Source organism: Pipistrellus kuhlii, unplaced genomic scaffold, assembly GCF_014108245.1.
Source record: "Pipistrellus kuhlii isolate mPipKuh1 unplaced genomic scaffold, mPipKuh1.p scaffold_m20_p_9, whole genome shotgun sequence".
In the NCBI taxonomy this organism is placed as follows: Eukaryota; Metazoa; Chordata; class Mammalia; order Chiroptera; family Vespertilionidae; genus Pipistrellus; species Pipistrellus kuhlii.
Genome location: NW_023425595.1, coordinates 11,911,144 through 11,926,183, shown reverse-complemented (window position 1 = coordinate 11,926,183; position 15,040 = coordinate 11,911,144). Strand labels below are relative to the sequence as shown.

At 36.7% G+C, this 15,040-nt stretch overlaps 2 protein-coding genes across 2 annotated transcripts; both read left to right on the top strand.

The window, feature by feature from the left end:
- Nucleotides 1–3,801: 3,801 nt before the first annotated feature.
- On the top strand, nt 3,802–4,755 carry LOC118713071 (olfactory receptor 5B12-like). Its single transcript, XM_036427431.1, has one exon. The coding sequence runs from the start codon at nt 3,802–3,804 to the stop codon at nt 4,753–4,755; it is 954 nt and encodes a 317-aa protein (XP_036283324.1).
- A 9,078-nt stretch (nt 4,756–13,833) lies between these two features.
- Nucleotides 13,834–14,793, top strand: LOC118713134 (olfactory receptor 10Q1). Its single transcript, XM_036427520.1, has one exon. The coding sequence runs from the start codon at nt 13,834–13,836 to the stop codon at nt 14,791–14,793; it is 960 nt and encodes a 319-aa protein (XP_036283413.1).
- The last annotated feature ends 247 nt before the right edge of the window (nt 14,794–15,040 follow it).

Sequence of the window (15,040 nt, the reverse complement as noted above, 5' to 3'; positions counted from 1 at the left end):
TCAAATGTTGATTGCATAGAAAAACTCAAGAAAGTCTAATGAAATGGTGGTTTAGTTAATGAACAAACTTACACTGGTCCAATTCCTCAATATTGACTCTATCAATCATTCCTTCATATTTTGATCAAAATGTAAAATTGTGTATCTATATTTGCATGTGTTTATTTATTTGGTTTGTGTTCCTGGGAATAATAAAAGTTCTATGAATACTGAAAAAAGTCTGACTTGTACTCTAATAAAAACTCATGTCTAGAAAAAAGTTAGGGCTCAGTAAAAGATTTTGATGAATGAATAAATGATAAGGTAAAGTAAAGGACTCATCATTTGTTTGTAAAAAAAAAAAACAAGAAAAAAACAGAATACACAGACAACAATACCTGTTAGATCATTCTATAGTGACAAATTAGAGGGAAAAAATTCAGTTTTTGATACTGCAAAGATTTTGTATTAGTTTCTCATGGCTTCTGTAATAAATTTACCATGAACTTGAGAGTCTAAAACAATGTGAACTTATTTCTCACAGTTCTGGAATTCAGATGTCAGAAATTAAAGGAATGAATGGATCCATTCCCTTAGTTCTAAAAATACAAAAAATAATTCCCCCAAACATCCCAAGACCAGGTCTGTAGTAGTAAGACAAATGGCTATATTTTGGGTTGTTTTTTTTTTAATTTCTGTGGAGATTTCTAGGCTTTTAAGAAATAAGTAAATGTGGAAAAGCTTGCTTGAGGTCCTAACATCACCTAAACCAGAGTTTCCTGTGAGTTTTAATTTTTGTGGCCTAAATTGGCTGTAGCATTGCTGATTTGATGAGTGAAGGCTCTTCTCTCTAAGCTTCCCTCTCCCCTCCCATGTCCTCTCAGCTAAAACAAAAACAAAAAACAAAAAAAACAACAACATACAAACATTATCCTCTGATATCTCCAGTCAGGTTAGGAGGGCCAATCTGGAATTGGAGCCTCCTGAGAGACCCACTTGAATGACACTAAAAGCTTCCCCTGAGATTTGTGGTGTGATAAGATTTGTTGTCATCTCTGCCTTGATATTTGCAAGAGCACACTCCTGAGTCATGTTCCACTACATAGAGCTCCACAGGAGGGGAAGGAGTGTTCCTGGCTGTGGATTTCTGGTCTATGACCTGGTCATGAAGGTTTTCCATACTTCCTCCTTTGAGCCACCGTTTGTCTGTTCCTATGACAAAGGTAAATATGAAGAAACATACAATCATAGCCAATTAGAATGGGAAAGGGCTCTAAAAGGTCCAACGGTTTTTATTTTGCAAATGAGGGAAATGAAGCCCAGAAAGGTTAAATGGCTAGACCATAGACTCCCTGTTAGCTAGTCATCTTGTCACTCCTAATATGCTGTTCTTTCCACTCTATGAGGCTGCTTTACAACATCCAGATCTTCATGCTCATTGCCATCAGATGTCTTATATAAATGATTAGGGTGATGGTTAGATTCCAAAGAGATATTCCACCTCCTATTTTTAAAAAAATATATATTTTATTGATTTTTTACAGAGAGAAAGGGAGAGAGACAGAGAGCTAGAAACGTTGATGAAAGAGAAACATCGACCAGCTAGCTGCCTTGACCAGAATCTAACCCAGGACCAATGTACATGCCCTTGACCGGAATTGAACCCGGGACCTTTCAGTCCGCAGATCAACACTCTACTGGTTTTGGCCTATTTTTTTTTTTTTTTTTTTTTTTAGAATGTGCCATAGTTAAAGTAGTGCAAATATCATCTCTCTTTCTGAACTTCAGAGGTCATAAAGCCTTCAACATCTACTTAGGGATCTCAAATGTAAAGCCATTTTCTTTAAGAACAGCAAAATTTGAATAGTCAATATTGTTGGCTAAACCTCTTGTAGTAACCAAGAAGAGATGAGATAGACTATGAAAGTAAAGGCCTAGATTACCTGATTTTTAAAATGCTAGTATCTTTTTAAAAATTATTACATAAAACTAAAAAGCTTCTGCACAGCAAAGGAAATCATCAACAAAATGAAAAGAGAGAACATATTTGTCAATGATACATCAGACAAAAGAGTTAATTTCCAAATTATGTAAAATGTAGTTATTTTTTATGCTTGTCAACAAATTTTCATATCCATTTTTACATCAGAGCAAGATAGCAGTCAATGAACGATATAGAGGAGCTGTGGATTAATTTCTGAATTAATTTCTTGTGAATTAACTTCTGGCCAAGTGGCAGACCTAGCTGATTATCAATAAAACTAAAATTAAAATTGGTCTTGTGTTTATAGTACACTCCTTCCCATTAGATTGATACTTTCTGGGTCAAAAGGAGTTGTCTTGTGCCCTTTTACACCTGCAAATAGTACAGATAAGAAATTTAGTTAATATATTGGCTATTCTTGGTGCATCAGTAGAATACAGAAATTAACTTTTCCAAAAAGAAATTAAATCAGATTCACATGTTTATGCATTTGGACCAACTCTAGCAAGCACAGACATGTAAGAATTTATAAACCAATCTCAGGGGAAGTAACCTCATTGTCAGTAGGGTGTCTTGGAAAATTCTGGTTACTTTTAGGATCATTTTGTAACATTTATATACACTTTTATTGTAGCACATCACTTTGGGGGTTAATTTATAGATCTACTTGTCTCTATCCCCTTAAAATGTCAGTAATTGTGTTACACCAGCTCCTGGTATAAAGCTGGTTTATGTGCAAAACTAGTGAGTGGGAAAATGAGAAGAAGAGGGAACTAGAGTTCCATGTGCCAGGCATTGTGTTAGTAGGGCTATGCATGTCATTTAATTTCATCTTTTCAGCTCTGTATAATAATACATTGGATATTACATGACCTGGCTATTTCATAGACAATGAAACAGATCACAGAGTGTAAGTAATGTTCCCATGGCAGCATTCCATCTAAATTGCTCTTCGGTAAATGACACATCTGTAAAATTGGAGGGAAACAAAGTATATACTTGTATTATACTTGTAAACAGTCAGCTTGGGCTCTTCTAAATGATTGTAATATATCTATAATCTGACACATTTTTTTTTCTCTCTTTCAGGGCTCAATCCTACCTCTCTTGTTTCTACCAATTACATTTTCACATTAAACCCTAATTAAGATTTTAATTGTGCCATGTATTTTACTTATTATTAATACCTATCTGCTTATAATTGCCTGTTTACACACTTGTGTTTACCACTCCGTGCTTTTATTCATGATGTTTCTTCTACCTTGTCTAATAGTAGCAGCAGTAGTAGTAATTCTGGTTAATTAAATATAAAAGTGTAGGTGACCCTAAAGCAGGGCTCCAAATTACTGTGTATCTTCAGCTATTATTAGCAAGGTTGTGAGATATCGCTCCGAAATGGGAAATGTATTTGACAGGGCTTATCCGCATCACATACCAATGACTGACAAAATGTTTCTTATATTTTACTTTCTGTTGATTAAGCTTTCCATGTATAGCTTAGACAAGGTGCTTGAAAGATATGGAAAGTAGTGAAAAAAAGTTCTCTGTGGTTTGATGTAATAGAGTATACTAGATATCCAGTAAGCTGAAATGAGCATCAGAGTCATAATATGGTAGCCCCAATTAACGGGGACATTCCAGTGTCCTTCCACACATCTTCTAGATGAACCACCTCATTCAACCCACCACAAACCATCATTTAGTCCCATTTCTTGCACACAGGCTCCTGACCTTGACATGAATCTGACAAGAAACTCTGTTCAATTCTTATGATAATCAAGTAGCATTATCTTGTGTTCACTCATTTTGTCATAGATGTTTTTCATGATGTTTCTCAAATGACTTTAATGGAGAATATTTCAGAGGTGACTGAGTTTATTCTTGTGGGGTTAACAGATACCCTACAGATGCAGATCCCACTCTTCATAGTCTTCTCTCTCATCTACCTTATCACTCTGGTTGGAAACCTGGGTATGATCATGTTGATTATGTTGGACTCTCAACTCCACACTCCCATGTACTTTTTTCTAAGTAACCTCTCCCTGGTTGACTGTGTTTATGCCTCAGCTGTCACTCCCAAGGTAATCATGGGGTTTCTCACAGGAGATAAGACCATATCATACAATGCATGTGCTTCCCAGATGTTTTTCTTTGCAGCTTTTGCCACCACTGAAAGTTTCCTCCTGGCCTCAATGGCCTTTGACCGCCATGTAGCAGTATGTAAACCCTTGCATTATACCACCACTATGACAAATACTGTGTGTGCCTTACTGGTCACCGGACCCTATATCTGTGGGCTCTTGGAATCTTGCATTCATGTTGTCTTCACTTTCCACCTCTCCTTCTGTCATTCAAATGTTGTTAATCACTTTTTCTGTGACATTCCCCCACTGCTGGCTCTCTCTTGCTCTGATATTAACACAAACGAAACTGTGCTCTTCACATTGGCAGCGTTCAATGTCTTTTTCACTCTCTTGGTTATCTTGAACTCTTACCTGTTCATTTTTATTGCTATCCTGAGGATGCACTCAACTGAGGGACAGAAGAAAGCCTTCTCCACCTGTGCATCCCACCTAACAACTGTTTCCATTTTCTATGGGACAATCATGTTCATGTACTTACGGCCAAATTCTAGTCATTCCATGGACACAGACAAAATGGCATCCATATTCTATACCATGGTCATCCCCATGCTGAACCCTCTGGTCTATAGCCTAAGAAACAAAGAGGTCAAGAATGCATTCAAGAAAGTGATTGGAAAAGCAAAGTCTTCACTGGGCATAGCCTACTGAGTAGAAATGGCATGCAAACCATTGAAACTTCTAATAGGTTTCTAGCATCTATAAATATTTTTTGAATTTATATTATTCTTATATTTTTTAAAGGAGAAGTAAGCCTTTATTTACTAGTTTCACAAATAAAGTTGGATGAACTGGTAATTATATTTTTCTTTAATTTTTCTGAGCAGTTCTCTCCAAATGAGGTTGATTCTATTCATGTTTTGGGAATATGACTAGGTAGCAGAAATGTTGAATGCATTTTCACAGAAATATAATATTCTATCTTAAGATCAAGATTGTAATCATAGGTATTATCAAATCTCACACTATATCACTCTATTAGTCTGAAGTGCTTTGTAGGTATCTCCTAAGTATATGACATCATATTTTTAATTGCTAAAATTCAACAGAACTTGATGATTCTTTTTTTCTTCTGCATAAAGCTTTATTGTTTCATTTGGTCCAATGCATGAAAGAGGGCTTCAGGGTGGTTAAAAGAACAACTAGTAGTTTCAGGAGGATGCTCAGGTAAAAGCCAGACACCAGAGGATGCAGAGGGGCCTCTGAAAGGCTTCTGGGCCCCAAAGGCTCCTAGTCATGCTTGAGGGTGAGTCTTTCCAAGAGATACTCGCCCAGCCTGGGGGCTGGCCAGCCTGCAGATGTTAGTCAGGTGGTTGCCATATTCTTGATGAGTTTCACTTCCTCACCCAGGAAGTGGTTCTCCAGGAAGCCACAGAGATAAGCACCTGCACAGGTAGAACCCAGGGCATGCAGCTCCAAAAGGGCCTGGTTCAGGTTCTTCTCCAAGACTAGGGCGGCTTCCCTGGCATCCTGAGTTTTGCCCACTCATCTTGGGAAGGTTTCAGCACATCCTGGAAGAGAATGTGGCCACCGAGCTTGTTTTGAAACTTTAAGAGATGCTCAGCACCCTTGTACTTCTCCACCAACTCACAGAAGGGCCCACACCCTTGAGAGCCACATCATCACAGTCAAAATGGAAGTCCAGAGAGAGGTAGGTATGGGGCCGGCAGATGCAGGTTGGCAAGGTGGTTGACCACAGCCTCCACCTGGGTGGAAAAGTTCTGATGAATTTGGGAGTTCTTGGTTGTTCAGCAATAAGGAGTTGAGACAGAAAAACAAACAAAAACGGTGTATTGGCTGGTCCCGGAGGTGTTTCTGAAGGTGGTGACTGGACAAGACGCAGGAGAGAGGTCAGAGCCTGTAAGAAGGAGCATCCCTGGGTCTGTTCTGTCCAAATGTTGTTGAAGCAAGAGACAGATCCAAGACTACCCAGGGCACTGCCTCTATGATTCTTGTTACATAGCATTGAAGCTTGGTTCTCCAACATTCATGCTCTTAAGAATGATGTTGATTATAGAAAATATTCCTTTATTAACTTTTGGTTGAGAATATGTTTGTATATTTTCAGAAAACAACTCCAAGACCATGTGGATTCCAGCAACAGAGAGGAATTGACAGGACTACTCCAACCATGAAGACAGAAGAGAAGCAGTCCAGAGATGGAAAACACTGATGGTGCCTTGCCATAATAGCAGACAGCAGCTGTGTATCATTGCAGGTTGCCCAGGACCAAACCAGAGAGGGTTGGTCCTGCATTACCACCATTTGCCCACCATCCAGAACTGAAATATCATTGCTGACATGTACACATAAGGAACTGTTTGACATTGAAATTGGGTCTCAAAAGAACTGGTGGCCCAGAAAGAAACTCTCTACAGAGTGATTCATATGCCTTTCAGCATAACGATTATTGCTTGTCCCATTTTTTATTCTTATAAGTATATTTCCAGTAGGACATGATCTCACTCATCTAGGGGAAATGGTGAACAATATAGACTGATGAACAAGAACAGACCCAGAGATAAGGAGCCATGGGTCAGACTGTTGGACCTCAAAGGGAAGGTGGGGATAAAAGGGAGAGATCAACCAGTGATCAAGGACAATAGTGGGGTGGGGAGTTGGGGGGGGGATTGGAATGGGGGGTTGAGGGCAAATATGTGATACCTTAATCAATAAAGAAATTTTAAAAAAATGATGTTGAGATTGTTCATGCAGAATCCTAAGATCTAATTTCAAATAATCAAATAATCTAATTTGGTATACCATGGTAGAGCCCAGAAATCTGTATAATTATCACTCATTAGCTGAGATAGCAAGACTGCCAGTGGTGACTTTGGATGATGATGGATATAAGCAAAATTTATTTAGTTTCTGAATTTCAGACCAAAAAGAACACACAGTTCAAAAGACGAAAATATATCCATACCTACTCTTTATCTGAGTCTTAATAGATAAAGTTCATATAAGAGAGTTTGGGTAAGGAAGACAGCCTAATGCTTAAACTACCCCTGTATTGTGTGCAGACCACAAAGAGAGCAGACCACATTTTGAGAACTGTTACCCTAGAGCCGTGGTGAGCAAACTGTAGCTAGCGAACCACATGCGGCTCTTTGGCCCCTTGAGTGTGGCTCTTCCACAAAATACCACAGCCTGGGCGAGTCTATTTTGAAGAAGTGGCGTTAGAAGAAAAAGTTTAAGTTTAAAAAACTTGGCTCTCCAAAGAAATTTCAATTATTGTACTGTTGATATTTGGCTCTGTTGACTGATGAGTTTCTGACCACTGCCTGGGAGCAGTGGTTCAAGGTCATTATTAAAAGACCAACAGCATTAGCATCACCTGGAATTTTTCATAAATGTTAATTATAGGAACTCTTCCATCCAGACCTCTAGGAGTACAGCCCAGATGTTTGTGCTTTAACAAGGACTCAATACTAAAGCATTGAGAACAACCAGATTCATGCAACCTAGGAACACTAGCCTAAAATTTTAGTTCAGCTAACAATTGTTTGATCCTATAACATACTGTAGTGGGCATATTTTAAAAATCTCTTTTATCAAGGACCAATAGTCTTCTTAGGGCATCTTTGTTACGAAATCATTAGAAAGATTGAAAGAGACATGGAAATAATATTGATCTAGCATTTTCCTTGAAAGTTTTAAAATCTCCTTTAATGTTGATATCCTGAAGACTCTCCATTACTCACCACCTAACAACTGCAGGAGCACATTGGGCCACATAGGTTTTTGAGATCATCAGAAGTATATAAAGGAGTTGGAGCCCTTATGTTCTCTTTTATTGCCACTAATTACAGCAAAGCCCATGTTATCTGGAAAGACTTGTCATTTCTGTTTTCTAAAAGTTTGTACTGCGTGATGAGGAGCTTCACCTAGATAAACTGGAAAATTCATATGCTCAATGAACATTGACTTTTAGGAGGGTCTAATGCCACACATCTCATTTTCAAGAGGATTTTATCTAGTTTTACGGTTCAAATTTCTCTAGAGTGCTAACAATGAATATTAGTATATCATAAATACTACACATTGGGGCTATTTTGTATAGCTCACTGACCACAGGTAAATTTCACATTACCAAACAAGACAATTTGGTCCTTATAATTGCTGGTGAACATAATTATGTCGTGTTTAAAGAATTACGGAGCCTAAACCGGTTTGGCTCAGTGGATAGAGCATCAGCCTACAGACTGAAAAGTCCCGGGTTTGATTCTGGTCAAGGGCTTGTATCTTGGTTGTGGGCACATCCCCAGTCGGGAGCGTGCAAGAGACAGCTGATCAATGACTCTCTCTATCATCGATGTTTCTAACTCTCTATCTCTTTCCCTTCCTCTCTGTAAAAAATCAATAAAATATATTTTTAAAAGAATTATGGATATTGTAAAGTATCTAGTATTTATGAAGACACTGTGTTTCTATTAATGGTAAGGAGAGATAATGTGCTTTTAATCTCTGTGTGCACTTGCTTCATAGATGAGTTATCTATATTGTTCCTAAGTCAAAGGAAGGCCCTCTCAATTGACCACTGTAATAAAAAAATAGTCAAGTTAATGTGCTGTTGTTGTTGTTACTATATATGTAGACTAGTACCTAAAAACCTCTGATAATCCTTAAATGAAAGGTTTTTAAGAAATTACAGGATTAAAATAGAAAATAGAAATTCTGTTAGCAGATTGAAAATAGAAATTCTGTTAGCAGAATCAGGGATAAAACAGTAAATGAAATTAAAGGGAAGTAAATAAAAGAGAAGAAAATGGTTTTGGGTGAGAGTTAAAAATATAGTTATCATCGTAGAGATTAGTAGGACTAGGCCAAGGTTTGGCAGAAAATAAATATAAATATGACTGACAGAGGAAAGAGAAAGCTAAAAGTGATAAATGGGACATAAGTCATAAGTCAAATCTAAGAGAAAGGAAGTAGAAATTACAATATACAGTTCTGGGGTTAGAAAGGACCATGAATATCATCTAATCCAATCATTTATGACATCTCAGATTTTCCTTAGAAGGCTCATTTTAGTGCACTTTAGGCCTTCTGTGAGCTCTGGTGTGTCATGAACATTTCCCTGGTTAGGTTTGCTAGAACACAACATCCAGAGGTCCCTATCTGTATAGATAGGAATGAGGACACCATCCTGTGTCCCCAGACAGCAGTTATCTGTGAGCATCATGTGGAAAGTTGCCTATTAACTGCCACACTAGATCAACCCAGGAAATTCTTTCCGGATATGGTTTTAGTTAGATTTGTTTTAAGAAAGACCATTGGGGAAAGTTCTCCTCTTTGGGACCCATTATTTTAAGACATCTATAGGCCACTAAATTGTCAGGCTAAATCAGGCAAGAATGGCCTCAAGAGTAAAGAGGAGAATGCAAAAGATGAGCCTGGTCCTCCCATGCAATATTCTGGCATAGGATGATTTCTTACTATCCCTGTTTATTTTGTCCTATCCTAAGGAAGACATTCTAACATCTGACTCATTTCCTGAACCCTGGCACACTCTTTCCCACCCACATCTAAATATTACGAGGACATCACCTACCAGCCACTTTTTATTTCTAGGGGATTGTGCACATCTGAAGCCCATGTATTCTCACTTCATCTCATCCTTAAAGAACAGGATACATAGGGCCAGAAAGCACGTCAGGAGAGCTCTCTTAATCATCTGCAGCAGAAACTATTAGCATTTCAAAAAATTGTTTTGTCTGTATGAATTTTCTTCTATGGCTGATAGAATGAAGTAAATTACAAAGAGGTAAGAAATCATCTTCATATCTCTTTCAAAAATTAATTGACTATTAATTTCCTAGTTGATCTTAACTTACTTAGTATAATACTTCTAAGTCAAACAAGACCTGCAGACCAAATTCAGACTCTTTTTTGTATGGCTCTTGAGCTAAGAATGTGTTTTTACTAGTAGAGAGAAAAGAATAGAAGAAGAAAGGTAGGATGGAAGGGAGGAAGAGAGGGAAGGATGAAAGAATGCATTAAAATTAAGGTCAAAGGATTTATTTTTCTGGCTACCCAAAAGACTTCCCAAAAATATAAAAATAAGTGTTCCCATTTTTTAACTTTATTTTTTTAACTCCCATTTTTAAAAAAGTTATAATGATTACCATAATATATTTTAAGATTACATGCCTTAAATTTATCTTGTTATTATATTACATATATTGATGTTATATTTGTTTCACTGTTGGGTTTTGAGTGTTCCAAGTAGTTATTGCTTATATGGAAAAAACTTTTCTGTTTTATATAAAGTAAAAGCCCTTTCATCCAAAGCAATTAGATTCAGTGCTTAATTGGTTAACTGAAAATGCAGTTATAGGAAATTAATTTTTAAATGTATGTAATCCTTAAAATCTTCATTTAACTTAAAACATATTTGTACATTTAACCCCCAGCCTTCTGATATTTGGCCAAATATTTTCTGTGTGCTTTTTTCTTTTTTTATATATGTTTTTATTATTTATTTCATAGAAATGAAGAGAGAGGGAGAGAAGAGAGATAAAATCATTGATGAGAGGGGAAACATTGATTAGCTGCCTCCTGCACACCCTGGATCAAGCCCACAGTCCAGGCAAGTGCCCTGACTGGGAATTGAACTGTGACCTCTTGATTCATGAGATGATGCTCAAACAAATGATTCACATCAGCCAGGTCTGTGTGTGCTTTTTGTTGATAGATTATTGCAAACTGAATTGTTTCTTCCATGAATTATACTCACAAACCATTGCCTCAATTTGCAATATCAATATAATATCTTTAACAAAAAATAAATATATAAAGAATTTGTGAAAAAATGTATGCTATGCCATCTTTTTATGATTTTTCCCCTCAAAAATATATAGCAGTATGCCCATCTTAGCAAATTTTCAGTAAATTATTATTTGTTTGCAACTCGCTTTTATCAAATATTTCTAAAACATTAACATTGATTGGCATTGAAAAAATTCTTTTTCACACTCACAGTTCCACATTTCATACACTTTTATTAACTTTAATAATATCAAGAGTATCAACAAACACAATTGACTCAGTAAGCAGAAAACTCAACTGGAAGAAATACAAGAATCCAGATGTAGAGGGGTTCACTGTGGAGTGGACACCCACAATGTAGTTTATAGAGGGAAAGAAAACAAGGTGCTTAAACACAAAGTAGTTAACTATTGGCCTTCTTAAAAATGTTCCTTATTATTTCCAAAAACTTCTCAGTTGGCTGCCTTGGTACTTAGATTTTTTTTTAAATCTTTTAAAATAAAAAATAATTAGTTGTCTCATCTTTTTTGGCTGGGAATCATGGTTTATTTTATGTTCTAGAATTTCCAGAAAATATTTGGATAAAAGGAGTAATAGTTTTTATATGATACTGTATTTTTTTGCCTCTTAAAAAAATCTTTGGTTTTTTTTTTTAACTCAATCTGAACAAAGACTTTGCATTTTAATAGAAGTGCATGTCCATCTATATTGATTGTCCTAATTGATATGTTTTATCCTGCCTCTGACAATTGAGAGGAGGGGTCCTGGGGGACTGGGTAAGAAGGTGAAGAGATGGAAAGGAGGGGAAACGGGAAAGGGGAAAAGGAAAAGGGGAAAGGGGAAAGAAGACCTCATAGATAGACAGCAGTATGGTGATCACCAGAGGGAAAGGTTGGTGGGTGGAAGTAAAAGACAGTATAGGAGGGATAACTGGTGATGGAAGGTTGTTTGACTTCAGGTGGTGGACACACAATACAATATACAGATGATGTATTATATAATAGAATTGTACACCTGAAACCTATATAATTTTGTTAACCAATGTCACCCCAATAAATTCAATATGAATAAATAAAGATGATTTAAGCAAAGTTCTAAATTTAAAACTAAAATAATAATAATAATAATACAATAATAATAATGAAACAAATTATATGACTATTTTAGTCGGCCAAAATAGTCATATAACTTAATTATTAGCACTTTTCTTAGATAACTTCGATTATTTGGCTAGTGGCCTAGAATCTGATTTTTTAAAAATCTTTTAAAATAAAAAATATATATTTGTTTTTTATGTTACCAATTAAGCTATCAAAGGGTGCACAATTTTATTATCCAGTATCATCTCATAAATTTAATAAAAAACAAAACAAAGATTTTTGTTTTATACAATTCTTTACTCATTTGGGGTTTTTTTTTTTTAACTATAACTTTGTTCTTTTGTGTTTTTTCCTCTTTAATTTTTGGGAAAGACATATTTATATGATATACATTTGGAAAAATACATTCTGTTTGTGCTTAAAGTGATTAACATTAACTGTTAAGAAATATAAAAATTAAAAACGAAGTATCCACATTAAATAATAATTTGGTTTATACTGAATTATTATTTATGTAGTTTGAAGAAACTAGCACAATATTACCTATCTTGCCTTTCTATACCCATTTCTCATATTTTTATATAAGTTATGATTGTAGATCTAGTTTAATATTAGCCTGTCCGGCATGGCTCAGTGGTTAAAAATCAACCTATGACCCAGGAAGTCACAGTTCTCTTCCTGGTCAGGGCACATTCCCAGGTTGTGGACTCAGTCCCCAGTGTGAAGTGTGCAGGAAGCAGCAGACCAATGATTCTCTCTCATCATTAATGTTTCTATATCTCTATCCTTTTCCCTTCTCCTCTGAAATAAATAAAAATATCTTTTATTTTATTTTCCATAAGTTTTTCAAAAATTCTATTTAAAATTTCTGTTCTTTTTAGAACAATATTTGAAATACTTATTTAGATATAACTGTGTTTTACTGTGTTTTAATTCTCACAAGTTTCCTTTTGTATCACAAAATACCCAACAATTAAATTTTATTTTAATTATTTTTTAAAAACTAATTGAGTTATTGAGTTAATATTTCAGCATGGGTGTAGATGATATAATTCCAGAGCTATTACAACTTTTAAAAAAGTTTTTCATGTTATAATACATGGATGACAACTGGGTTGGATAAAATCTCTTAATCAGGACTTATTTCTCCTTAAAACATTTTGAATAGTGGTTCATCATCTCCTGGAATTTTTTATAATAAAAAAAACATTTTTAAATACAAATTTATCAGCAAGTGGTTACTTTGTGAAAAATGCTTACTTTTCTTTGTTTTCCCCCTTCTAGGAAATTTCTAGTTTCCTCATTATCTTTCCTTATCTCAGCTAGCTCCACTCTTGTTTCTACCTACCATACATCCAATGCTTTCCTGTCAGTATATTTGAACTCTAAAATTTGGGTTGACAATTGAAGTCTTACAGAAAATACTTCAGTAAGTGAAAATATATGTGGTATATGTCAAATGTAATTGGCACCTTGGAATAAAAATGTGTTCCAGTCCTCTATGCAACCAAAACATCCAGAATAACATGAAGATTTTCATAATTCAAAATGTAATCTATAAAATAAATGTCTACAACAATATATGTATGAATCTTTTACAAAAGCAAAGATCTGGCACCTATGGATGAATATTGAATGGCCGACATTTCAAGTTATTTTAGATCTTTTATTCTTCGGGAACATGCATATGAATAATTCTAAGGATTATTATTCATATCTTTTATTACAATTAGAATCTCGATCATAATAAGATAATTTCCATATCAGAAACAAAACTTAAAAATCTTTATTTTCCTCAGGCAATAGATGAACTCAGCAACTGAAGATTCAGCACTTCCTGTTCTTTTTTGCAGGAGACATGTTTGCGAAGAGCCCTGTCCTCAACCAGTCTGGCCCCACTGAGTTTGTGTTCCGAGTATTCACTGCTGTCCCTGAATTCCAGGCTCTCCTCTTCCTCCTCTTCCTCCTCCTCTACCTGATGATCCTCTGTGGCAACACAGCCATCATCTGGGCAGTGTGCACACACAGCTCCCTGCGCACCCCAATGTATTTCTTCCTGTCCAACTTGTCCTTCATAGAGATCAGCTACACCACCGTGGTGGTGCCCTTGATGCTTTCCAACATCTTTGGAGCCTGGAAGCCCATTTCTCTGGCTGGCTGCGGGGCCCAAATGTTCTTTTTTCTCACTCTTGGTGGTGCTGACTGTTTTCTCTTGGCAATCATGGCATATGATCGCTATGTGGCCATCTGCCACCCACTGCACTACACCCTCATCATGACCCAGAAGCTGTGCCTCCAGATGGTGGGCTGTGCCGTGGCTCTGGCGCTCTACCTGTCCCTGCAGCTCACATCCTTAATCTTCACCTTGCCCTTCTGTGGCCGCCTCCGGGAAATCAACCACTTCCTCTGTGATGTGCCTCCGGTCCTGAGGCTGGCCTGCGCTGACATCCACGTGCACCAGGCCGTCCTCTATGTCGTGAGCATCCTCGTGCTGACTGTCCCTTTTATCCTTATTTCTGTCTCCTACCTGTTCATCACCTTGGCCATCCTGCGCATCCGTTCTGCTGAGGGCCGCCGCCGGGCCTTCTCCACCTGCTCCTCCCACCTCACCGTGGTCTTGCTGCAGTATGGCTTCTGTGCCTTGGTCTACCTGCGTCCCCAGTCTAGCTCTTCCGTGGATGAGGACCGCCAATTTGCCCTCATTTACACCTTTGTCACCCCCTTACTCAATCCCCTGATTTACACCCTTAGGAACAAGGATGTCAAAGATGCCCTGAAAAAGGCCATTAGTAGCAAAGGAACAACTGAAGCTCTCTGAAGACTTGAAGGGGATACCTTAGCATGTGAACAATGAACCTTTTACATACAAATGCCATAGTTACATTTATTTCCCCACAATTTTGATTCACATTAATTATTTTTCCTAATACATGTAGTTGCTACAGTTTGCTCTCTCTTTTTTTTTTTCTTTTTTTTTTTTTTTTTTTTCTTTTTTTAAGTTCTCTGAACTTGAAACCTCTGAAAACTGAACAGGAATACTATAGGTTGCTATTATTCACTTTGCC